General features: G+C 48.5%; 2 protein-coding genes across 4 annotated transcripts in view; one reads left to right on the top strand and one right to left on the bottom strand.

The window, feature by feature from the left end:
• The window catches only part of MLF2 (myeloid leukemia factor 2), a 449,608-nt gene that overhangs the window by 308,623 nt on the left and 115,520 nt on the right, over positions 1 to 25,465 (bottom strand). The gene's annotated exons all lie outside the window — the stretch shown is intronic.
• GNB3 (G protein subunit beta 3) lies at positions 787 to 24,248 on the top strand. 3 transcript variants are annotated; one of them, XM_060236875.1, is made up of 10 exons: positions 787 to 909; positions 7,201 to 7,303; positions 10,563 to 10,601; positions 12,293 to 12,399; positions 13,984 to 14,047; positions 15,011 to 15,173; positions 16,645 to 16,711; positions 18,917 to 19,118; positions 21,313 to 21,529; positions 23,283 to 24,248. In XM_060236875.1, exons 2-10 carry the CDS (start codon positions 7,229 to 7,231, stop codon positions 23,387 to 23,389), a joined length of 1,041 nt encoding a protein of 346 aa, XP_060092858.1. In that variant the 5' UTR covers positions 787 to 909; positions 7,201 to 7,228; the 3' UTR covers positions 23,390 to 24,248. The 3 variants fall into 3 exon arrangements, with proteins under 3 accessions (XP_060092858.1, XP_060092857.1, XP_060092855.1); XM_060236874.1 differs by lacking the exon at positions 787 to 909 and adding an exon at positions 1,763 to 1,820; XM_060236872.1 differs by lacking the exon at positions 787 to 909 and adding an exon at positions 1,809 to 1,888.

Raw genomic sequence — 25,465 nt, 5'->3', positions numbered from 1 at the left:
AGTGTGCAGACTCTTATCTGGGAGAACCAGGTTTGATTCTCCACCCCTCCACTTGCACCTGCTGGAATGGCCTTGGCTCAGTCCTAGCTCTCCCAGAGCTGTCCTTGAAAGGGCAGCTTCTGGGAGAGCTAGGCTTGCCAATCCCCAGGTCCCAGCGGGGTTCTCCTGCTTTCCCAGGCTCCTTCCCGCCCCTAGTCAGCTGACCAGCAGGGAGAGGCCCTGCCCCCACAGCCACCATGTGACTTTCCACATCCGGAGGCTTCAGTCTCTGATTGGAAAGGCTTCCTCTTCGGAAAGTGTCTGTGTTACTTTGAAGAAGTTGGCGGCAACTCATGAGTAGAGATGCCAATCCCTTGCTTCAGAGTCACCAGAAAAGGGGGTGGGAATGTCTGCTGGGCACTTCATTATTCCCTATGTGGAGATAGATTCTCATAGTGTATAATGGGGAATTGATCTGGAGGTATCAGGGGCTCTGGGGAGGCTGTTTTTTTGAGGTAGAGGCACCAAATTTCCAGTATAGCATCTTGTGCCTCTCCCCAAAATACCCCCCAAGTTTCAAAATGATTGGACCGGGGGGTCCATTTCTATGAGCCCCAAAAGAAGGTGCCCCATCCTTCATTATTTCCTATGAAAGGAAGGCATTTAAAAAGGTGTGCTGTCCCTTTAAATGTGATGGCCAGAACTCTCTTGGAGTTTAATTATGCTTGTCACGCCCTTGTTCCTAGCTCCACCCCAATGTCTCCTGGCTCCACCCCGCAGTCTCCTGGCTCCACCCCCAAAGTCCCCGGATAGTTCTTGAATTGGACTTGGGAATCCTAGGGAGAGTTCTCTCAGCCCCACCTACCTCAGGGTGTTTGTTGTGAGGAAGGAATATAAAGGAGATTGTGAGCTGCTCTGAGACTTCTTGTGGTAAGTTTGCGGGGTCTATAGGAAATGGCCATTTGCAGCTCAGGAAGAGCAAAGGCAGAAAAGAGATTGGGTTTCTGGCGAAAACTGGGGGCTCAGCAGGAGAGCGATTTCAGAGAATTTGGCACATGCGTATCACTTATAAACAGGGTTCGTTTTGTAGGAAAATAGGTGGTGGAGCTCATCCAGGGATTGTTATTCAGCTGCACCTACTATTCAATGGACAAGGTGGTGGAACTCTCAGAAGGAGGAGGTGGAACTCTCAGAAGGAGGAGGCGGAACTCTCAGAAGGAGGAGCTGGAACTCTCAGAAAGGTTCAGGAGCTGTGCTCCTGTGAGCTCCCACTGAATCCGAGGCCTGCTTATAAATAAAGCAAATATGACAAGACCGCTGAGTTTCTGCTGCTCTTGTATCCAAAGGAAACCAAAGGTAGTGGTGCTGCCATTTGGTATATAACATGAGAGGAAAGGAAAGATTATGTGGGGCCAAACACTGCCCCGTGGCGCAGAGTGGTAAAGCTGCAGTACTGCAGTCGGAAGCCTCTGCTCACGACCTGAGTTCGATCCCAGCGGAAGCTGGTTCAGGTAGCCAGCTCCAAGTTGACTCAGCCTTCCATTCTTCCGAGGTCGGTAAAATGAGTACCCACCTTCCTGGGGAGAAAGCGTAGATGACTGGGGAAGGCAATGGCAAACCACCCCGTAAAAAGGTCTGCCATGAAAACGTTATGAAAGCAACGTCACCCCAGAGTCAGAAACGACTGGTGCTTGCACACGGGATCTTTCCTTTTCCTTTAAACACTGACTATTGTGGACAGGGAACGGCCTTTGTGCTCTTCTCCACCTGCTGGCCCCTCCCTGAACCACTCCAATAATCTGATTCCTACCACCAGACTGCCCTACCTGGGGAATCATCAGGTGAGATGCAAATCACTCAGGGGACATCTGTAAACCTGACACTTTCCTGGAGGCACCAGAGAACACAGGTGCGAGGGAGTCTGTAGCTGGAGAGCTGTGGGGAGGGGAGTCCATGAACAGCAGTGCATGCTACAGAGGGCAGTTCACATAATATGGAGCACACAGCTTGAGTATGGAGTCCCCTTGGAATCTTGTGTTAGGGTTGCAAATCTCCAGGTGGGGGCAAGGGATCCCCAAGCTGGAGGCTCTCCCCCTGCTTCACAATCATAAAGTGGTGGTGGGGGGAATGTCTGCTGGGCACTCCATTATTCCTTATGGATATTTATATCCTTGGGGTATAATAGAGAATTGATCCATGGGTCTCTGGGTCTCTGGAGGGTGTTTTTTAAGGCAAAGGCACCAAATTTTCAGCATATCATCTGGTGCCTCTCCTCAAAACACCATCCAAGTTTCAAAAAGATTGGACTAGGGGGTCCAATTCTGTGAGCCCCAAAAGAAGGTGCCCCTATTCTTAATTATTTCCAGTGGAGGGAAGACATTTTAAAAGGTGTGTGGTCCCTTTAAATGTGATGGCCAGAACTCCCTTTGGAGTTCAATTATGTTTGTCGCAACCTTGCTTCTGGCGCCACCCCCAGTGTTTCCTGGCTCCACCCCCAAGGTCCCCAGATATTTCTTGAATTGGATCTGGCAACCCTACCTTGTGTCCGCTAAGGTTGCCAACTCTGGGTTCAGAAACACCTGGAGATTTGAGGGATTGAGTTTGAGAAGGGAGCGGTTTGAGGAGGGGGAGGACCTCAGTGGTGTGTAATCTCAGCGGATCTCTTTTGCCTGGAATTCAGTAGTCATGCTGGGAGATTACCAGGCCAAACCTGATTCTCCAGGGGAGCTGATCTCTGCCAGCTGGAGATCAGTTGCAAATGCGAGAGATCTCCAGGCCCCACCTGGAGGCTGGCAACCCTATCCACCAATGTAACAGTCTCTGGTGAGTTCCAGTTTCTCCTCAATTCCCACATATGTGTGGTGCCTAACTTGGATTGCAACTGTAGCCCACCTACCAAAGGGATTTTGTTCTTCTAATTTACATGGAAAAGGAAAGGAAAGGTCCCCTGTCCAAGCACAAGTTGTTTCCGACTCTGGGGTGACGCTGCATTCACAACGTTCTCACGGGAGACTTTTTAATAGCTGGCTTGAGGTTGATTCAGCCTTCCATCCCTCCGAGATCAGTAAAATGAGTACACAGCTTGCTGGGGGGAAAGAGTAGATGACTGGGGAAGGCAATGGCAAACCACCCTGTAAAAAGTCTGTCGTAAGGTCGCTCTAGAGTTGGAAATGACTGGTGCTTGCACAGGGGACCTTTCCTTTCCTTGCCATTGCCTTCCCCATTCTTTAACACTTTCCCCACAGCAAGCTGGAGACTCATTTTACCGACCTCGGAAGGATGGAAGGCTGAGTCAACCTTGGGCCGGCTACCTGAATCCAGCTTCCACCGGAATCGAACTCAGGTCGCGAGCAGAGAGTTCAGACCACAGTACTGCTGCTTTACTACTCTGCAGAGTGAATGTGGTGTTAATACAGGGGGAAAGCATATTCTGTACTTGAGCAATACTTCGCAAATGTCACCAGAGGGCGCACTGTATTCTTGATGTTAAGCAATTTCTCTACTGGTCAGTTTGAAGCTGTAAAATCAGGGCTGGGAACGAGATCATTACACTCTATTTGCAATATAAGGAAATGAATCTACAGAGCAGTTGGGGGTCGGGAAGTGATTTGGAAAAGACAAAGAGTCCCCCTGTCTCATCTGGAAGTGAGTAGCCGAAGCTTTTCATGACATGGAAGTCAATAAGATCCCTTGGTAAGCTTCCCACTTCTGGGTGGGGGAAATTCTTGGAGAATTGCATGTAGATCTTGGAAATGGTGAGGTCTGGGGAGGCGAGGGACATCAGCAGGGTACAATGCCATGGAGTAGCCCACCCTCTAAAGCAGCCATTTCTGTCCAGGGGAACTGATGTCTGTTGTCTGGAGATTACTTCTTGGAAAACCCTGAGCTCCACACGGAGCAGGGGTGGCCAGACTGTGGCTCCGGAGCCACATGTGGCTCTTTCACACAAGCTGTGTGATTTTTTGAAGCCCCTGCTGCCCTGATGGCCAGCTTGAAAAAGGCACTTCTCTCTTTAAATCACTTCTTCAAGCCAAGCCAGCCAGCGGCTTGCGGAATGTATTTAAAGTTGCTTTCTTTCTACCTCCACCTCCCCCATCTATTTCCTTCCTTCCGGACGTTCATGTCTTGCAGCTCTCAAACTTTTGACATGTATTCTGTGGCTCTAGAGCCAGTTTGGTGTAATGGTTAAGTGTGCGGACTCTTATCTGGGAGAACCGGGTTTGATTCCCCACTCCTCCACTTGCACCTGCTGGCATGGCCTTGGGTCAGCCATAGCTCTGGCAGAGGTTGTCCTTGAAAGGGCAGCTGCTGGGAGAGCCCTCTCCAGCCCCACCCACCTCACAGGGTGTCTGTTGTGGGGGAGGAAGGGAAAGGAGATTGTGAGCCGCTCTGAGACTCTTCGAAGTGGAGGGCGGGATAGAAATCCAATATCTTCTTCTTCTTTTCTTATGTCAAGCAAGTTTGGCTACCCCTGACTTGGAGGTTAGCAATTCCATAACCTGGTTAAAAATATCCCATCAAGCCTGTATTAAAGAGACAGGATGGTTCCCCCCTCCAAGACCCATTGGCAACCCTAGAGAAAAATGAAAGGACTGTGGGTCTGTCTGTGTTCAAGATTTAAGTCCAATAGTGCCTTAAAAGACCAACGAGATTTCCAGAGTTGTAAACTTTCGAAAATCAAAGCTTCCTTGGTAAGATACACAAGATACACCCTCCGAGGGCTTTTTTTGTAGCAGGAACTTCTTTGCATATTAGGTCTCACACACCCTGATGTAGCCAGTCTTCAAGAGACTTCAAGAAGTCTCAATGCACAGCAGCCAAGAAGGTCAGAGCGCCTGCTCCGGCTGCAATGCCACTGAGGATGTTCTCCGCAGCTGAGAACGAAACGTCTGGAAGGAAAACTTTCTCCAGTAGAACACGGCACTTGAGCCCGAAAGATTCTACAAACCCTAATGATGATGCCAGCCATGAAAACCTGAAATCTTTGATAGTCTTCAAGAGCTTACAGCGTTCTTCTTACAGGGCCTACTGTAAGCTCTTGGAGGACTGGTAACATAAGACGGGTGTGGCCTAATATGCAAAGGAGTTCCTGCTACAAAAAAAGCCCTGCCTCTCCACAGCAAAGAAGTTTTGACTCCTGAAGGGTTATACTTCGTCTGGAAATCCTGTTGGTCTTTAAGATGAGACTGGAGTGAAACCTTGCTCTTCGATGGCAGATCGACATGGCTGCCCATCTGAAATTCTCTTTATAGATGGATGTTGCGTGGATATAGATGGATAAAGTTCATTGGGAGACAGGGCTGCTTGAATATACGGAAGTTCGGCTCACACGTTGTGAACTGGGAGCCAGTTTTTTGACAGGCTGTTTGCAAGCAACACTAGACTGTTTTGTCAGGTGACTTTTCAACCCTGTGCTGTATTGTATTAGGAGCCAGAGCTCAGAGGCTCTTCTTGGCATGTGGATAGTCCCAAATTCAATCCCCCAGTGCCTCCAATTGAAAAGATCAGGTAACAGGTGATGTATAAGCAGGGGTGGAATTCTAGCAGGAGCTCCTTTACATATTAGGCCGCACACCCCTGATGTAGCCAATCCTCCAAGAGCTTACAAAAAAGAACCTTGTAAGCTCTTGAAAGATTCGCTACACCAGGGGTATAAGACATCTCCATCAGAGACCCTGGAAAGCCCAGGGCATTTTTTGAGCAGGAAGGCAGTTCTGGCTGGCTTGGCAACAGGGGGTGTGGCCTAATGAGCAAATGAGTTCCTGCTGGGCTTTTTTGTAGAAAAAGCCCTGTGTGAAAAAATGGTGATGCAAATGAGTTCCTGCTGGGAGAGCCACTGCCAGTCTGAGTAGACAGCCCTGAGCCTGAAGATCCAATCAGATCCAAGAATCAATCTCTTTGACTCTCCAAGAAGCACAACCCCACCAGCAAAGCCAGTTTGGTATAGTGGTTAAGTGTGAAGACTCTTATCTGGAAGAACTGGGTTTGATTCCCCACTCCTCCACTTGCACCTGCTGGCATGGCCTTGGGTCAGCCATAGCTCTCGCAGAACTGTCCTTGAAAGGGCAGCTGCTGTGAGAGCCCTCTCAGCCCCACTCACCTCACAGGGTATCTGTTGTGGGGGAAGAAGATCAAGGAGATTGCAAGCCACTCTGAGACTCTGATTCAGAGATAAGGCCAGGGTATAAATCTACAGCATTCTTCTCTCTAAAAACATTGGGCAGACACCAGGAAAAGTCAGTGGGCATCTCCACAGTGTCCTCAGCCACCACATTTGAGACACTTCCTCTGTGACATTATACCCCACTGAGGTTCCCTCTCCTTCCCAAACCCGTCCTAAGCAGACTCCACCCTCAAATAGCCAGGAATTTCCCAACCTGGAGATAGCAACCAAAGCCTAACCCATTTCACAGGGTTGTTGTGAGGACAAAAATGGAGGAAGAAGAACTCGGCCTGGAGCCTGTCTTGAACTCTTGAGAGCAAAGGTGGGATAAAAATGTACTAGATCAGAGGTGACCAAACTTGCTTAATGTAAGAGCCTCATAGAATAAATGTCAGATGTCTGAGAACTGCATGTCATAAATGTCAGATGTTTGAGAGCTGCAAGATGGAAGGCCTACACAGTTCCTATTCCAAGAAAGAATATTGTTAGGTGGGGGGGAACTATTCCAGCACTGGAGGTCTACCGTGATAAATATACTTTGCACTGATAATTGCAATAAAGCAAAGCTTTATAATGGTGGCAAAGGAAATGAACAGTGAAATGCCATTAAACAAGCTACTAATGCGCATCTGTGCCCTGTTACATACAACAGTTATATCCCACTGAGTGAAATAGAGGACACTGAAATTTACGATCCTTCTAAGACTGAAAAGTGGACTCAGAATGGTATGCAGGAAGGAAAACAAATAGATGGAGGGTAGGGAGGAGGAAGGGAGAGGTAGAAAGAAAGCAATTTTAACTTTAAATGCATTCTCCAAGCTACCAGCTGGCTTGGCTTGGAGAAGTGATTTAAGTAGAGAAATGCCTTCCCCAAGCTGGCTGACAGGGCAGTGGGAGCTTCAAGAGCCACACAATATGTGTGAAAGAGCCACATGTGGTTCCAGAGCCACAGTTTGGCCACCCCTGTACTAGATGGACCAAGGGAGCCATCAAAGAGATGGTATTTTTGAACCTAACTGCCCCTCTCTCCCCCTCCCTCTCTCTTTTGATATTCACAGGCCTCAGGTGATCGCAAGTGGGTGAAAGATGGCTGCTGCCAAGCCGGGTGGTGAGATAGAGCAAATGAAGCAGGAGGCGGAGCAGCTGAAGAAACAGATTGAGGTAAATTTGAGGGTTAGGGAGGGGAGGGACTGCCTCGACTGGGCCTTTCCACAAATGCTCTCCAGGCCCTCCTTTGCTGGAAGCCGCACCTCCTCTCTTCAGATGAGTTCCTTGGAAGCTAAGAAAGAAAGAAGCCGCGTGGCTAAGAACAGAATTTGGAGGCTTTAACTCCACTCCAAACTCGTCTTGGTAATGCACAAGTCCAGCTGTTTCCCCCACCCCCAAGAACTCTCAGAATTGTCATTTTGGTGAAGGGGCCACAAATTGTCCATTTCCTGATCATTGACTCCATTTGCAAAACTGCAGCCAGTGCGAGCCCACAAGTCAGAAGGAAGCAGTAGCAGTCACTGAACTGAAGGGGACGTCAGCCCACCTGTTAATGGCTCTCAGGTGTGACTTAGGGCTAAACTACACAACACATTTGTGAGTTGGCTCTGGGTTCCCCAGAATGCCACTTTAAAAACCTGAGAAGCTGATTTTGCTGCTACCTCCTCCCCCCTCGGTCCTTTTCCTGAGCCTAAAGACACCCCTCCCAGTCATTTGCATAGCTTTGGAGCTGCCTGTGGAGTAGTCTGCAAAAATACAAAATATTGTGCACAAACAAACAGTCTTGACTGGTGTATACAAAGTTCTGTTATCATGAAATGAACAGCCTACAACAGTGGGCATACATTCTATAAATAGAAAACATTTACATTCTATAAATAGAAAACAAGCAACAGTCTCAAGCCGCAAATTAAGATACCAAAATGGGCGTTTGAGAAAGAACTTGGCTGGAGGTTTCAGTTGACTTACGAGGAAGCTGCAGGAGCAGCGGAACGCAATCAAAGCCGGGGTTTGCTTGAAGGCTAGAATCTGTTCTTCAGAAGTCAACAAGCAACAGAGGGACTCCTGTGGAACTTTATTATTGAGTCTTAGTTTGGAAAACTCAGTGACTGTGTGGGGTCCTCCTTGGAATATTGTTTTGAGACTATTGTTTGTTTTCTATTTATACTGTATGAATGTATGCCCACTGTTGTAGGCTGTTCATTTCATGATAATAGAACTTTGTATACACCAGTCAAGAGTGTTTGTTTGTGCACGATATTTTGTATTTTTGTATTTTATGTATTGTGCTGCCACTGTTCTTTTGCATTGTGGAGTAGTGTGAGCAGGCGGTTCCAAACTGATGCAAATAACTTCCCACTGGGGGTTCCTGAGGCTCAGGGGAAAAGGCTCCTCTACCTGTGTCCCCTGTACAAAATCAGCAAAATTAGCTTGGCAGGCTTTTAAAGATGGGAAAATGCGGACAAAAGCTTACACCCAGAATAAAAGTTCGCTGGTCTTCAAGGTGCCGCCGGACTTAGACTTTGTTCTGCCGCTGCACGCCAACGCAGATACCCACCTGCAGGGCTTTTTCCCTGTTCCAGCTTTCTGGGCATTAGGAGGTGTGGCCTAATATGCAAATGAGTCCCTGGATCTCTGCCCACCCGAATCTCTTTGCATAAAAACTTAGTTTAATTATGTTACACTTCTATAAACAAATGCAAAATGGCTACATCCTGGTCAGTCATCCCAGGGCCTTGGCATTGATTGGTCAGAACACCGGAAGGTTGGCTTCTTTTGGATCAACATGGCAGAATGCCGCCTTAAGGTCCACCCCTCCTTGCAGTTCTCCAAGCAGAAGAGGCAGAGAGTCAGGGCTGAATCCTCTGACTGTGTTGTGTCCAGGGAATTTTTTGAGCAGGAATGCAGTTCCGGTTGGCTTGGATTCGGGGGGGTGGCCTAATATGCAAATGAGTTCCTGCTGGGCTTTTTCGACAAAAAGCCCTGTGTGAAGCAATGGTGATGTCAGGGGTGTGTGGCCTAATATGCAAATATGTTCCTGGTTGTGTCAGTGAACACAAGACCCTCTGCGAGCACAACACAGCCATGAGGTCCAATCTGTAGCCTTTCCCCCCCAAATGGAAGGTGACTTTTCAGGAAAGGAGCCTTTTCAGCAGGCTGGACGCTTTGCCCGCAGCTGGACTGAGGTGGCAAGTTGTAAACATTCCATTTTCTGGCCGCCTCTGTCCCTGTGCCTTTGGCATTGATCGTGCTTTGTTCTCCTGCAATCAATTTTCTTCAGGATAAGAACATTAGATCTTGCCCACTCTGAGCAAATATACTGTTGCCACTGAACCCCAGGTAGTTTCTTTTCTGCTGGCTGATGTCAATCTTGAGGTGATGAGAGCTGTGGTCAGATTTTTGTCTCCTGTAATAGATCAGTGAGACAGCCAGCGTAGTGTAGCGGTTAAGAGGGGCAGACTCTAATCTGGAAGAACTGAGTTTGAGTCCCCCCCTTCTCCACATGTAGCCAGCTAGGTGACCTTGGACGAGTCACAGTTCTCTTAGAGCTGTTCTCTCAAGAGCATCTCTCTCTGCCCCATCTACCTCACAGGGTGACTGTTGTGGGGAGAGGAAGGGAAGGAGATTGTAAATCAGCTGCCGGAAGAGGTGAGGGCCCTGCGGGACTTGGCGCAGTTCCGCAGGGCCTGTAAGACGACCCTCTTCCGGCTAGCCTATACCTAGCCTACATTTAGCTAGGATAACAACTTGAGGAAACTGGCCAGCCATCTGTTCATAGGAAACTGAATTACTCTGTTTTAATGTTTTAACTGTTTAAATTATTTAACTGTTTTATATTTGAAATTGTTTACTTTTAAGTTTGATTAATTGTTGGAAGCCGCCCTGAGCCATTCGTGGGAAGGGCGGGATATAAATCCCAAATAAAATAAAAAAAAATAAAAAATAAACCGCTCTGAATCTCCGAGTGAAGGGCGGGGTACCAATCCAATCTCTTCTTCTCCTTCTCCTCTTTCACCCAGAATTAAAGTTTGTTCATCTTAAAGGTGCCACTAGACTCAAAATTTGCTTTAATGCAAATGCGTTTGATTGTGTGCCCCCCTCTGAGCACCCCACAGGTTCAACTCTTCACTCAGTTTTAAAGTTAATTGAGTGATTTGGGGCCACCTATTGTTTTTTCTACTTAGCCTACCTTGTAAGGGGGTTGTGAGGCTTAAAAGGGGAAGAACCGATGTCTTCCTGGCACATCATACATGCAGTTCCTTGCAGAATGGATCTGTCTCTCACGGAGGCAAAGATATTGGGGGAAAGAGTTGACGTTGCTCAGAGGGCAGGGAATTTTTGGACCTAGTTTATCCCAAAATTACAGGAAACTTCCATTCCTCATCCTACCATTTAACTCGCTCTGAGCCTGTTTCTCTTTCTTTCTTTACAGGAAGCTCGGAAAGCTGTTGCTGACACTACATTTGCTGAGGTAAAAGGGACTGGTAGCACGCGGTCATTTGTCAGTGTACCCTGTAAGCTGAGTTAGTGTGAGCTAGCTCACAGTTTTTTAGCCTCTGGCTCTCACATTTTTGTTTCAGCTCAGGAAAAATGGCCTCAGAGCACACTGATTCAGGCAGTAGCTCACAGCTTTAATGCCAGTAGCTCACAAAGTAGAATTTTTGCTTACAAGAGTTCACAGCTTAGAGGGAGTATTGGCCATTGTATACTTTGTGAGGCAGAGGTAGGGTTGCTGGGCCCCAGCAGGGGATGACCAGGTCCAGGTTTGAGTTGCCAGATCATGGCTGGTAAATTCCTGGCGATTTGGGGATGGAGCCTGGGAAAGACAGGGACCTTAGTGGGGTACAGTCCACCCTCCATCGTCCTCCCTCTAAAACATCCATTTTCTCCAGGGGAACTGATCTTGGCTGTCTGGAGACAAGCTGTAAATCCAGGGGATTAAACCCTGTGGAGGCCCCTAGGCAGTCGAAATCTTGGGAGCCCCCTTGCCAATTATCTCGGAGCCCGAGTGCCCACCACACTGCCCACAGCCCCTGTCACAGCCTGCAGGCACCTTCTTTAAAAAACCCCTTTGACAAAGCTATTGGGGGAGAGGCAGAGAGAGGCAAACTTTGCAACAATGCCAGCAGCAGCTGCATCAGGCAATTTGGGCAAAGAGCAGCTCAGTTGCTGGCTGCGTGTGCAGGCTGGGAGGGCTGCAAGCAGGGGGAAAACTGGGGGGGAAAGCTGGCCTGAGACACCTAAAGGCATGGGGTTCCATAGGCCAGTGCCTACTTGGCCTAATTGTTAATCCGGCTCTGCAAGATTCCGCTTGGAGGCTGACATTCCCTAGGAGGCCATGGCCCAGTGGACGCCACTGCTTGTCATGTAGGAAGTCCCAAGTTCAATCCCCGGCATCTCCAGTTGAAAGGGTCAGGTGGGAAATGCTGTAAAGATCTCTGCCTGGAGAACGGCTGCCAGTCAGAGTAGACAATACTGATCACCAGCCACCAGGTGGTACTTGGAGATCTCCCGCTGTTGCAACTGATCTCCATACGACCAAGATCAATTCACGTGGAGAAAATGGCTCTTCAAAAGGTGGCGTCTATGGCATTATACCCTCTGGGGTCCCTCCCTCCCCAACCCCCCCTCCCCCATCTCCCCCCCCCCAAATCTCCAGTATTTCCGAACTCAAAGCTGGCAACACTAAATACTGATGGACCGAGGGTTCGATTTGGTATAAGGCAGTCTTGTGTGTTCATGTGACAAAGTGTGTATGAAAAAACACATCTGGCATTGCTCCCAAGGAGGGGTGTGAAAGAAGGAGAGAGGAGGAGCAGGGGAGAGAGAAAGAGAGAGAGAGAAAGAGAGAGAGAGAGAGAGAGAGAAAGAAAGAGAGAGAGAGAGAGAGAAAGAGAAAGAGAGAGAAAGAAGGAAAGAAGGAAAGAAGGAAGAAAGAAAGAAAGAAAGAAAGAAAGAAAGAAAGAAAGAAAGAAAGAAAGAAAGAAAGAAAGAAAGAAAGAAAGAAAGAAAGAAAGAAAGAAAGAAAGAGTGAAAAGTGAAAATCGGGAAGAAAAAAGTGAAAAAGTGAAAATAAGGAAAGAAAGAAAGAAAGAAGGAAGGAGTTCTTTTCTCCAAGTCTCTCTTCCTTGGAGCTAAATAAATCCTTTTTTCCTTTTGCAGATGTGCTCTGGGGTAGATGTGATTGGGCGCATACAGATGCGCACACGGCGGACCCTGCGTGGGCACCTGGCCAAGATCTACGCTTGTCACTGGTCCACAGATTCCAAGTATGCAATCACATCCCTTTTATTCTTTTTTAGCTAGTCCTTGGGGATTCTAAATTAGGCTGTTGTCTAGGGCTTTTAGTGCAATCCTGATTTACCAACGGGTGGCGGTGAAATCATGGTGTGTGGGTGGGGGTAGGAGAATAAAATGAAAAGAAAAACATCCTAGTCAGCTGGTGATCTTTTAGTGTGCTAAGCTGTTCAGCATGTGGTTGCGTGGGTTCAGGCAGGTTTTCATTCCAACCTTGATTTTGAAACTCATAAGTCCTCAAAAATTTCCTTAACCTTAACAGCGTTGTCCTTTTCTGTAACAGAAATGACGCCTTAGTATGTATCATGCATCGCTTTGTATTCATGGCATCCAGGAGTCTAAATCACAGGAGTGCAAGGGGCAGAGAAAGGCCCTGGCCTAGATAGTCCAGGCAAGCCTGATCTTGTCAGATCTTGAGAGCTAAGCAGGGCTGACTCTGGCAAGTACTTGGATGGGAGACCTCCTTGGAATACCAGCAGCCGGGAGGCCAAAGCTGGCTGTATCAAGCCACTTCTCCAAATGTCCTCCATGCCCCACTAGGGAGGTTGCCAGAAATTGTCATGGCTTGGCATGCACGCACACATGCACAAAATACCAAAAAGTAGGGTCAGCAGAAAAAGAAATTTACATTTTTATCATTCTGTATCCATTTGATTGTATGTACTGAGTGAGGTCAGAAAATGCTGTAGGGTTGCCAGATCCGATTCAATAAATATTTGGGGACTTTGGGGGTGAGGCCAGGAGACTTTGGGGGTGGAGCTTGGAGCAAGGGTGTCACGATTGAACTCCAAAGGGAGTTCTGGTCATCACATTTAAAGGGACCATGCTCCTTTTAAATGCCTTCTCTCCATTTGGAATAATGAAGGATGGGGAGTGGTTAAGTGTGGTCAAGTGTGCGGACTCTTATCTGGGAGAACCGGGTTTGATTCCCCACTCCTCCACTTGCACCTGCTGGCATGGCCTTGGGTCAGCCATAGCTCGGGCAGAGGTTGTCCTTGAAAAGGCAGCTGCTGTGAGAGCCCTCTCCAGCCCCACCCACCTCACAGGGTGTCTGCTGTGGGGGAGGAAGGAGATTGTGAGCCACTCTAGACTCTTCAGAGTGGAGGGCAGGATATGGAGGGTGGGATATAAATCCAATATCTTCTTCTTTTGAGGAGAAGCACCGGATGCTATGCTGCAAATTTGGTGTCTCTACCTCAAAAAACAGCTCCCCCCCCCCTCTGAGCCCCAGATACCCACAGATCAATTTTCCATGATACCCTATGGGAATTGGTCTCCATAGGGAATAATGGAGTGCCCAGCAGACCTTTCCTCTCCCCCCTTTGTGATGACCCTGAAGCGGGAAGAGGGCCTCCAAACCAGAGGCTCCCCTGCCCCCACCTGGGGATTGGCAACCCTAAAATGTTGCAGGATGACTAATCTGCAGGCTGAAACACCTGAGGTGGTGATCATGGAGGGAAGGCAGTGGGGTGGGATGAGGCAAGGCATTCTGCTTTGAGAGGTATCCATCCATGCAGCTACAGCTATACTAATACGTCTCCTGTCCTCTCCCTTAGGCTCCTGGTCAGTGCCTCACAAGATGGGAAACTCATTGTGTGGGACACATATACAACCAACAAGGTAAGCGTGGGGTTCCCAACTATGTCAAAATCATTATGGATACTTCTGGGAACAGGTAGTGGACAAGGCCACAAAATGGTGGCCCTGGAGGATACCAGTCACAAAATGGCTGCCTAAGATCCAGTTATAAACACTTGGAAGTTCTGTGAAATACTAGAAGGTTCTAAGTTGGTTAAAGCCCTATGTGCCTTGGGGGCTACTATATCTGAAGGATCACCTTCTCCTATATGTGGGGCTTTTTTGTAGCAGGAACTTCTTTGCATATTAGGCCACACACCCCTTATGTAGCCAATCCTCCAAGAGCTAACAGGACTCTTATTATGGAGTCTGCCCAGTGAGCCAGGGCTAATGGTAGGCCTGTTTCCGAAGCACCTCATGCTCTGGGGAGGTGGAGGAGAGCCAGGACTTGATCCTTTGCTTTGTGGAAAGGGATGCTTTCAGGAAGAAGCAAGGGTACACCAGGGAGGAAATAGGTGGGTTCCCATCCTGGACTCCACCTCCAAAGTGTTCACAAATTTCCCAGCTTAGACCTGGCATCTCCACTCCCAAATCTCCAGGAAGTTCCCAGCTCCAGAGTTGGCAGCTGTGGCCTCAAGGTCCTGATGGAATCCCAGACTCATTTGTAGGGCTGTCAAGCTCCTGCTGGGGGCAGGAGACCCCTGGTTTGGGAGCCTCCAACTCATCGTCATGGAGCAGGTTGCCAGGGGGAACCCTACCCTCAAAGGACCTCATTGTTGTGCAACATGCCCTGCGCAATGATGTCACCTGGAAGTGATGTCATCGTGCCAGGCACATTGTGCTGGGGTTCTCTAGGATTTGCAATAAGACTCTATGGTACCATAGGGTTTTTACCATGAATCCTAGAGCGTCATGTCATGCAGAGGACTTGGCGACCCTACTCAGCGGCGGAGGGACTTGGCAACTTTACTCACTTGAGATTTGCATCCCCTTCTCTCTCCCCAGATTCATGCCATCCCTCTCCGCTCCTCCTGGGTCATGACCTGTGCCTACGCCCCATCGGGGAACTTTGTGGCCTGCGGAGGTCTCGACAACGTGTGCTCCATCTACAACCTCAAGAGTCGCGAAGGGACTGTGAAAGTAAGCCGGGAGCTCTCGGCCCACTCAGGTCAGTGACTTCTGAATCTGCCTCTGAATCTGTGTCTGAATAGCCTGTGGGGGCGCCCAACTCATGCAAGCATAGCAAATAAGACATAAAATGGGTGCAGAATAGGGTTGCCATGTCCCCATTGGCTGCCAGTGGGGGACTTTTTTTTGTGCACATGCAGGGCGCAATGACATCACCCAGAAGTGACATCATCGCGTCGGGCATGTCATGCAGGGACACTAGCAATTTGAGAAAACTCTATGGTTTCGCACAGGGATGCTCTAGCAACTGGGGGGAAACATATTTATTTTATTTTATCAGATTTATATCCCGCCCTCCCCTGAGCTAGTTTGGTGTAGTGGTTAAGTGTGCGGACTCTTATCTGGGAGAGCTGGGTTTGATTCCCCACTCCTCCACTTGCAGCTGCTAGCATGGCCTTGGGTCAGCCATAGCTCTGGCAGAGGTTGTCCTTGAAAGGGCAGCTGCTGTGAGAGCCCTCTCCAGCCCCACCCACCTCACGGGGTGTCTGTTGTGGGGGAGGAAGGTAAAGGACATTGTGAGCCGCTCTGAGACTCTTCGGAGTGGAGGGCGGGATAGAAATCCAATATCTTCTTATTTCTTCTAACAACAAATAAAAGCAACATAAAATATTTAAAAACAAAATATACAATAAAATCATTTCCATACATAGAGTTTCCCACCAAAAAAATTGCTAGAGTGTCCCCACACTAAGCCATAGAGTTTACCCCAAATTGCTAGCGTCTCCCCACACGACGTGCCCAGCATGATGACATCACTTCTGGGTGATGTCATCGCACCACTACGCATCACGGAGCTCTTTGGGGGTGGGGATCCCCCTGGTGGTCCGCTCTGTGCTGGCGGGTTGGGGCCCCCAAAACCAGCAGAAACCCCACCCCCAGTGGGAGCTTGGGAAGCCTAGTGCAAAAGGCAGCTCCCTGAGACATTCCGCTTTTCATTTGTAAAAAAAAAAAGCAAGTTTCTAGTCCTTACCATATGAAGATATTCTTGAAAGCAGGGGGACAGTTTGCTCAAGAAATGTGCATACCATTTCTGCGTTTAAGGCAGTTTGCAAGTATTGGGGAGGAAATTCACAAAATCATCAGTACAATAAAATGTTTGTTTAGTTCGTTGGTGCCCTGGCTTTGTTCTGACTGGGGATGCAAAGTGGCCCGAATCATTTTCCTCTTCTCCATTTTTATCCTCACAATAACAATGTGAGGTAGGTTTACCTTCAAGACCTTAGTCTGACAATCTAATCACTACTCTACACCAGCTTTCAACAGTCTGCCAACAAAACCACACACACTGCAATGCGATATGAAGCTGAACAGCCTGACATAATCCGAGCCAAAGTCTCAACTGAAATCTGATTCAAACTTTGTATCAGGTGAAAGCTCACGCAGGGTCAGCCGTTCTTACCTCCTTCGGAAGCCTATTTCTCACCCCCAGCTCTATTCTCTCTTTCCTGTAGGTTATCTTTCTTGCTGCCGATTCCTGGATGACAACACCATTGTGACCAGCTCTGGAGACACCACATGGTGAGCCTCTCTCTCTCTCACATGAGATCTGTTCCCAGGATCAGATCTACATATTTTTTGAGGGGGGGGGGCAAAATTAAAAAATGATGTCCCCTTATGGGCCATTCTATCTTATGGTCCCATAGACTACAATGGACTCCATACCCAATTTGGTGTCCCCCCTACATCGGCGCCTGGAGCAAGCACCCCGCTCTGCCCCCCCCCCCCCCAGATCCAGTCCTGTCTGTTCCACCTGGAGCAGCACATGTACATAGCAGGATTTTCTACTCCTCATAAGCTGGCAGCCAATAGGTTGTCGGATCCACCCGCCTGGATGCCAACCTGCAGGCTTGGAGATCTCCTGGCATTATAACTCATCTCCAGATTAGAAGCCTGAAGAGCTAATGCCTGCCTAGAAAATTGCAGAGACTTTAGGTGTGATCAAACAAGAGTTTTGGCTTGGCCTAGCCACGGCCTAGCATGGATCAAAGAGAATTAGAAGAAGAAGATGATGATATTGGATTTATATCCCGCCCTATACTCTGAATCTCAGAGTGGTCACAATCTCCTTTACCTTCCTTCCCCACAACAGACACCCTGTGAGGTGGGTGGGGCTGGAGAGGGCTCTCACAGAAGCTGCCCTTTCAAGGACAACTCCTGCCAGAGCTATGGGTGACCCAAGGCCATTCCAGCCGCTGCAAGTGGAGGAGTGGGGAATCAAACCTGGTTCTCCCAGATAAGAGTCTGCACACTTAACCGTTTCACCAAACTGGCTCAAATTGTCACAAATACCCCCCCTTTTTTCTTTACAACCTCCAGGTAGTAGCGGAAGATCTCTTGGGATTACAACTGATCTCCAGAAGACAGAGGTCCATTCACCTGGGGAAAATGGCTGCTGTGGAAGGTGGACTCCATGCCATTATATCCCACTGAAGTCCCTCCCCTCCGTAAACTCCTCCCTCCTCAGGCTGCACCCCCAAAATCTCCAGCTATTTCCCAACCCGGAGCTGGCAACCGTAGTTTCACATATTAGTGGGGGAGGGGAGGGGTGTGTGTGCTAGCATGCATCACGTCCATCACGAACTGGAAGTGACATCATCACATCAAGGTGACACTCTAGGCCTAGGGTTGTCATCTCTGGGTTGGGAAATTCCTGGGGATTTGGGATTTAGGGGTGGAGCCTGGGAAGCGATGAGTATGGGGAGGGATAGGGACCTCATCGGCATATGGTGCTGCTGAGTCCACCCTCCAGAACAGCCATTTTCTCCTGGTGAGCTGATTACTGTCATCTGGAGATTGGGGGTAATTCTGGGTTATCTCTGGGTCTTACCTGGAGTTTGGCAAATCCTAGCTAGGAATAGAGATCCATTGGGGCATAGTAGTTAAGAGTGCTGAGAGCCTCACATTCAGATGTCCGCTTCCGCCATGGAGGCTTGCTGGTTGACCTTGGGCCAGCCATACTCTCTCGGGCTTACCTACCTCGCAGGGTTGGTGGGAGGATAAAATGAGTTAAGCCACTTAGGGTCCCCATTGAGATGTATAAATGGAAATCATCATTGTCATCAACAGGGCTTTTTTGATAGCAGGAACTCCTTTGCATATTATGCCACGCCCCCTTGATGTAGCCAGTCCTCCAAGAGCTTACAGGGCTCTTCATGCAGGGCCTACTGTAAGCTCCAGGAGGATTGGCTACATCAGGGGTGTATGGCCTAATATGCAAAGGAGTTCCTGCTACAAAATAGCCATAATCATCATCATGGCTTTTTTTGTAGCAGGAACTCCTTTGCTTAATAGGCCAGGGAAGGGACGGTGGCTCAGGGGTAGAGCATCTGCATGGTAAGCAGAAAGTCCCGGGTTCAGTCTCCGGCATCTCCAATTAAAAAGGGTCCAGGCAAATAGGTGTGAAAAACCTCAGCTTGAGACGCTGGAGAGCCGCTGCCAGTCTGAGTAGACAGTACTGACTTTGATGGATCAAGAATCTGGTTCAGTATAAGGCAGCTTCATATGTTCATATGTTCACACACCCCTGCTGTAGCCAATCCTCCAAGAGCTTACAGGGCCTACTTTGTGCACCAGAAGATTGGCTACAGCAGGGGCGTGTGGCCTAAGATGCAAAGGAGATCCTGCTACAAAAAAAGCCCTAATAACAATAATAGCAGGACCCGCTGTGACAGATGCCTCAAGGGTACTGCTGAATGCTATTAACATCATGCCTCCGCCCTGCAGTATCCTCTGGGACATTGAAACGGGAATGCAGAAGAACACCTTCATCGGTCACACTGGAGACTGCATGAGTCTGGCCGTCTCTCCAGACTTCAACTTGTTTATCTCTGGAGCCTGCGATGCCACTGCCAAGCTGTGGGATATCCGGGATGGAGCTTGCCGTCAGACCCTCATTGGACATGAGTCAGATATCAATGCCATCAACGTAGGTATCTTCAAGGGGTAGAGGACCATTGTCTAAGCTGAGGGACTAGGCTTCCCAATCCCCAGGTCTCAGTGGAGGATTCCCTGGTTTTACAGACTTCCCCCACCCCCAGCCAACTGGCCGGCGGTGGGAAGCCCCGCCCCCACAGCCACCAGGCACCTCTGGAGCTCCGGCAGGCTTAGAAGCCTGCAAACAGGTCCCGTTTTAAAATGTGTGTGTGTGTTTCTGTTGTTGGTGTGCCTTTAAAGTTGAGCAGGAAGCAGGAAGCGCTTCATGGGGAAGGGTCAGCAGCAGCTTCCGTTTGTTTTGCTTTCGTTTTCAGGGCAAGTAACCAGACCCAGTAAGTGTGTGTGTGTGAGAGAGAGAGGGAGGGTTGCCAAGCCCCAGATGCGGGCAGGGGATTCCCTGGTATGGAGGCCCTCCCTCCCTTTAGAAAGCGGGGTGGGGGGAGAGAGAAATGTCTACTGGGCACTCTGTTATTCCCTATGGAGAACGATTCCCATAGGGAATAATGGGGAATTGATCCACGGGTATCTGGGGCTCTGGGGGTGATGTTCTTTGAGGTAGAGGCACCATATTTGCAGCATAGCATCTGATGCCTTTCCTCAAAACCCCCTCCAAGTTTCAAATGGATTGGACCAGGGGGGCCAATTCTATGAGCCCCTATCCTTCATTATTTATAATGGAGGGAAGGCATTGAAAAGGTGTGCAGTCCCTTTCAATGTGATGGCCAGAACTCCCTTTTGAGTTCAATTGTACTTGTTCCAACCTTGTTCATGGCTCCACCCCCAAAGTCTCCTGGCTCCACCCCCAAAGTCCCCCACCTCCGTGGGGAGGGCGGTATATAAATTGAATGAAATGAAATGAAATATTTCTTGAATTGGACTTTGCAACCCTATGAGGGACCCATGGGGGCAGCAGGGATAGAACTTTGAGAAACCTCCCCCCCACACACACAATTCAAGTTGTAATCGGCACAATGTGTGTGCTTTCTGCACTCAATTCAGTTACTCCACTTGAATTTATCTGCGGGGATGGTGAAATGGGATGGTGAAACGTCATAGAATGTTGATGACGTGCTTTGCATTTGAAGTATGCATTGCCATCTAAAGGGCAGGACCTTCCATAAAACCATTGCCCAGAGTATAATACGACCTAAGTAGTGTTCCCTCTAAACTGAGTTAGCGTGAGCTAGCTCACAGTTTTTTAGCCTCTGGCTCCCACGTTTTTGTCTTAGCTCAGGAAAAATGGCCCTAGAGCAAGCTAATTGATGCAGTAGCTCACAACTTCAATGCCAGTAGCTCACAAAGTAGAATTTTTGCTCACAAGACTAATAATGATAATACTTTTTATTTGTATCCCGCCCTCCCCGCCAGGGCAGGCTCAGGGCGGCTCACAACATACGAATGTAATATACAATAAAACCATACATAGTGATCACAATTATAATTATAAAATCATCATTAAATCAATTTACAAGTTGTATTAAAATTAACATTGTGGTGCTATAACTTAGGTCTTTAGTAAAATCGCAGGGCCCGTACCTCCTCCGGGAGTTGATTCCACAGCAGTGGAGCTGCAATGGAGAAGGCCCGATCCCAGGTGGTCTTCAATCTGGCCTCCCTTGAAGCTGAGAGAGATTATTGGGCCTAAGTGCACCATTTGTGGGGGAGAGGGGGGCGGATTCAAAGCCAGCCCAGACCTGGATGACCTGTTCTTAGCAGATCTCAGATGCTAAGCAGGGACAGCCCTGGGTCATACTTGGATGGGAGACCACCAAGGCTTTTTTTGTAGCAGGAGCTCCTCTGCATATTAGGCCATGGCCCCCTGACGTAGCCAATCCTTGAAGAGCTTACAGGGCTCTTCTTACAGGGCCTGCTGTAAGCTCCAGGAGGATTGGCTACATCAGGGGTGTGGGCCTAATATGCAAAGGAGCTCCTGCCTCAAAAAAAACCCAAACCCCTGGAGACCACCAAGGAAGTCTAGAGTCACTATGTGGAGGCAGGCAGTGGCAAGCCACCTCTGTTCATCTCTTGCTGTGAAAACCCTCTGGGGTTGTCATGAATTGATTGTGTCTTGATGGTGCTTTCCTCAACCACAACCCAAGACCAGAAATAAACACCAGGGCTGAAATAGTTGGGGGAAGGAGGCAGAGGAGGCCCAAAGTGACCATTTCCAATCTGATTCTGCTCAGTTCTTCCCCAACGGCGACGCCATCTGCACCGGCTCGGACGACGCCACTTGTCGCCTCTTTGACATCCGAGCGGACCAGCAGCTCCTTGTCTACTCCCATGACAGCATCATCTGTGGGATTACCTCCGTCTCGTTCTCCCGCAGTGGGCGCCTCCTGATGGCTGGCTATGATGACTTCAACTGCAACATCTGGGACACTCTCAAAGCAGAGCGTGTGGGTGAGTGAGGGAAACCCTACAGCGCCAGTCTTGACTGCCGCCCTTCAGACACCTGGAGGTCAGCTTTAGAAAATCTCCAGTTCTCTGTTGAGGAAGGGACACCTTAGCCTTGACCTGGAAAGCCCAATGTAGCCCAATCTTGTCAGATTTTGGAAGCCAAGCGGGGCTGGTCCTGATTAGTACTTGGATGGGAGACCACCAAGGAAGTCCAGGGTTGCCACACAGAGGCAGGTAATGGCAAACCACCTCAGAAAGTCTCTTGCCTTGAAAACTTTATGGCAGGTGAGGCCAAACTGCAGCTTGGGAGCCACATGTGGCTCTTGAAGCCCCATAGCCGGCTTGAAGAAGGCATTTCTCTCTTTAAATCACTCCTCCAAGCCAAGCCAGCCAGCAGCTTGGAGAATGCATTTAAAGTTAAAGTTGCTTTCTTTTCCACCTCTCTTCTCCCTCCTCCATTTATTTGCCTGCCTTCCTTCCTCCCTCCCTATCTTGCAGCTCTCAAACATCTGATGCTCATGTCTTGTGACTCTCAAACATCTAATGTTTATTCTGTGGCTCTTATGTTAAGTAAGTTTGGCCGCCCCCTGCTCTGTAGGGTTGCCATTAGTCAACTGTGGCTCATTGGCACTTTCCATCACCACCAAAAACTGCATAACCTCAAAAGAAATGTCTATCTCATTTTTTAAAAAACCTACAATGTGGCATAGTGGTTAGAATGTAAGACTGGGACTTTAAATCTCCAGATTCAGATCGCTGACTGGGCTCTAAAACTCACTGTGTGACCCTGAGAACTCTCTCTCTCTCAGCGTTAACCTACCTTACAGGTTTGTTGTGAGGCTAAAAAGGGAGAAAAACCACAAATGCCATCCCTGGAACTCCTTGGAGAAATGGTGGTATAAAATATACTAGGTAGGTAGATGTTGTATGTTCGAACTGTTTGTAAACTGCACTGCCTCAGATGGGAGGTAATTTCATGGCTGAATATTACCTCATTGGAAAAAGAAATCTCACACATATAAAAGTAGACTCCAGGAGAAAGGGATATAGCCTCACTGTGGGGATGTCTGCTGACCTTTTGTTTTGATAAATCTTGCCTCGTGAGGCATGAGGAGACTTACTTTTATTATCTGTTGGTGGTTCAGAATCCACATTTCTTATTGTGTCTGATAGTTTTTCTACCAGCTGAAGATACGCTGTGTGTGTGAAAGAGAATGTCCCCGTTCAAATGGCCAGCCCAATCTCTTTAGATCTTGGAAGCTAAGAAGGGTCAGCCCTGGCTACTACACGGATGGGAGACCACCAGGGAAGTCTAGGGTCCCTTAAAGGCAGGCAATGGCAGAAACACCTCTGAAACCTCTCTTGCCTTGAAAACCCTACAGGGTCACCACAAGTCATCTGTGACTTGATGGCACTTTCCACCACATGAAAGAAAATGTTTTAAAACCATATGTTCCTTTTAAAGGGCATCCTGTTAAGCAGAACTTCTGCCTGAAATATTGAAAAATTACCAGTACAATTATGCATAACCTCACTCCCTGATGTTTTGGAGTTGGCTCTGCTCCCTGCGGCAGCCATTTTGTGGTTGGCACTGCCTCCTGCGGCAGCCATTTTGTTGTTGCACCCACCCCACCGTGGCACAATTCCAAAGGCACCTACGGACTCAAAACGGTTGGGGACCTCCAATTTATACACTAGCTTCCTTGGTTCTTTAAAGACAACAGCTAGCCCTTTCCCCTTTCTTTTCCTTATCCAGGAATCCTGTCTGGCCATGACAACCGAGTGAGCTGTTTGGGGGTAACCCAAGATGGCATGGCAGTAGCTACCGGATCCTGGGACAGCTTCCTGAAAGTCTGGAACTGAAGGTGGCGCGGAGTGACAGGAGGCTGCAGGGAGCCATCAACGGGTGCATCCTTTACCGAGTACTACTGGCATTTCTGCTTGTTCTGTGCAGACTTAACTGATCCACAAGAATACTTCACTGCTTTAAAAAAGGAGAAGCTCAGGGAAAGAGTCCACACCAGGCAAGCTTCCCCCATCCCTCTTCCGTCCCCTCTCCTTGAAACTCTGGTCTTACTGCAAGAGGTCGCAGGTCCCTGTCCTCACCCTCCGACATGGGGACTGCTTCAATGGAGAGGCGGCCACCTTGCTCACTCTCCCTTCACTTTAAGGCCCAGAAACCTTCCGCTCCGGGATATCCGAATAGCTTTCTCAGCAGAGGTGCTGTACTATGATTCTTGATACAGCCTCCCCTTCCGCCCAGTGTTTTCTGCTACCCTCAGCATTCATTTTCCTCCACCCAAAGGGCTCTCAAACTCAACATCGCTGTAGATTTTACCTGGGAAATTCCAGACACAGAAGAAAAGAGCGTTATCTCTCTCACACACACATAGGACACTGCACTGATCTTTATTCACTTTCGTTGCAATACAGAGATGAGGGAAGAGTAAGTTAGTTCACTGCTTTAATCTATGCATTGTAAAGAGGGAGAGTTTGGGGGGCCCCTGTTGGGGAATTTTTAAATGTAATCCTATTTATTGTCTGTCTGTAGCCCCCCCCCCCATCTTTCCACACCTCCTTCCAGTTCTCACCCACATGATACTGTGTGCTTTCCCTGGTGTGTTGCCCTTTAGGTTCCCACCAGCCACCGCTTTGAGATGTAACTGTATCATAAGGAGTTTTATAGCCCAGGCAAAATAAAAGTGATTGCTCAGATAAGAAAGGCTCCAGTTGTGTCATTGGAGGTGGGGTTTGGGAAAGAACAGGGCGGGGCTAGAGTTGCCAATAACTCAGAAAATACCTAGGGACTTTGGGGGTGGAGCCAGACTTTCCCATTCTCTAAAATAAATAAATAAAACTACAGCAGTGCAATTCCCCTGAATACAGTCTTCATTTTCTCATCCTCCAGCAGCTGGCTGCACTTCTTCTCTCGCTGGGGGCGGGAAGGAGCCTGCTAAACCAAGGGATCCCCCGCTGGGACCTGGGGATTGGTAAACCTAGGTGGGGCAAACATTTCCTGGCAACCTTGGAAAATCCCAGCCTGCAGGTCAGAGGATTTGGCACTGCAAAGCTTAGAGCTTCTTTATAATGTGTGCTTTAGATGTATATAAGAATAGGGAAGATAAAATACTGATATAAGCAGAGAGCAACGGACAGATCAGGTAAGGAGGTGATCACGAAAATTGATTGCTGTCAATCGGGGGAAAGTGTAAACTGGGAACTTTCAAAAAACTTGTTTCTTTGAGAAAGACAGTATTCTGCTGCTGCTGGCTGCAGAAGGATTTTGAGAGACATGCTGGAGATGCCGGTTAGCTCTTTCAGGACCCTGGACAGCGGCTCATGTGAGCTCTGGAATGGAAGCACCACAAACCAGGACTGAAGGTTTATCGGAATAAAGTTAGAGTCCCGTGGCACCTTGAAAATCAACAAAGTTTTATTCAAGGTATGAGCTTTTGTGTGCATGCACAGTTCCCCAGATACAATGAAATGGAAGAAAACCATTCAAACTTGTAGATCAGGGGTGGCCAAACTTGCTTAATGTAAGTGCCACAGAGAATAAATGTTAGATGTTTGAGAGCAGCAAGACATGAATATCAGATGTTTGAGAGAAGGAAGGAAGGAGGAAAATAGATGGGAGGGAGAGGTAGAAAGAAAGCAACTTTAACTTTGAAAGTATCCTCCAAGCCGGTGGCTGGCTTGACTAGCAGAAGTGATTTAAAGAAACAAATGCTTTTTCCAAGCTGGCCGACGGGGCAGTGGGGGCTTCAAGAGTCACACAACATGTGTGAAGGAGCCACATGTGGCTCTCGAGCTGCAGTTTGGCCACCTCAGTTATAGACAGAGGCTGAACAGCAAATTAGCATAGAATATGATGAAGCTCAAATACTTTGGCCACCCAATGAGAAGGGAGCACTCCCTGGAGAAGATCCTGATGCTGGG

This window comes from Heteronotia binoei, chromosome 4, assembly GCF_032191835.1.
Source record: "Heteronotia binoei isolate CCM8104 ecotype False Entrance Well chromosome 4, APGP_CSIRO_Hbin_v1, whole genome shotgun sequence".
In the NCBI taxonomy this organism is placed as follows: Eukaryota; Metazoa; Chordata; class Lepidosauria; order Squamata; family Gekkonidae; genus Heteronotia; species Heteronotia binoei.
This window is presented reverse-complemented; position numbering and strand designations above follow the sequence as displayed.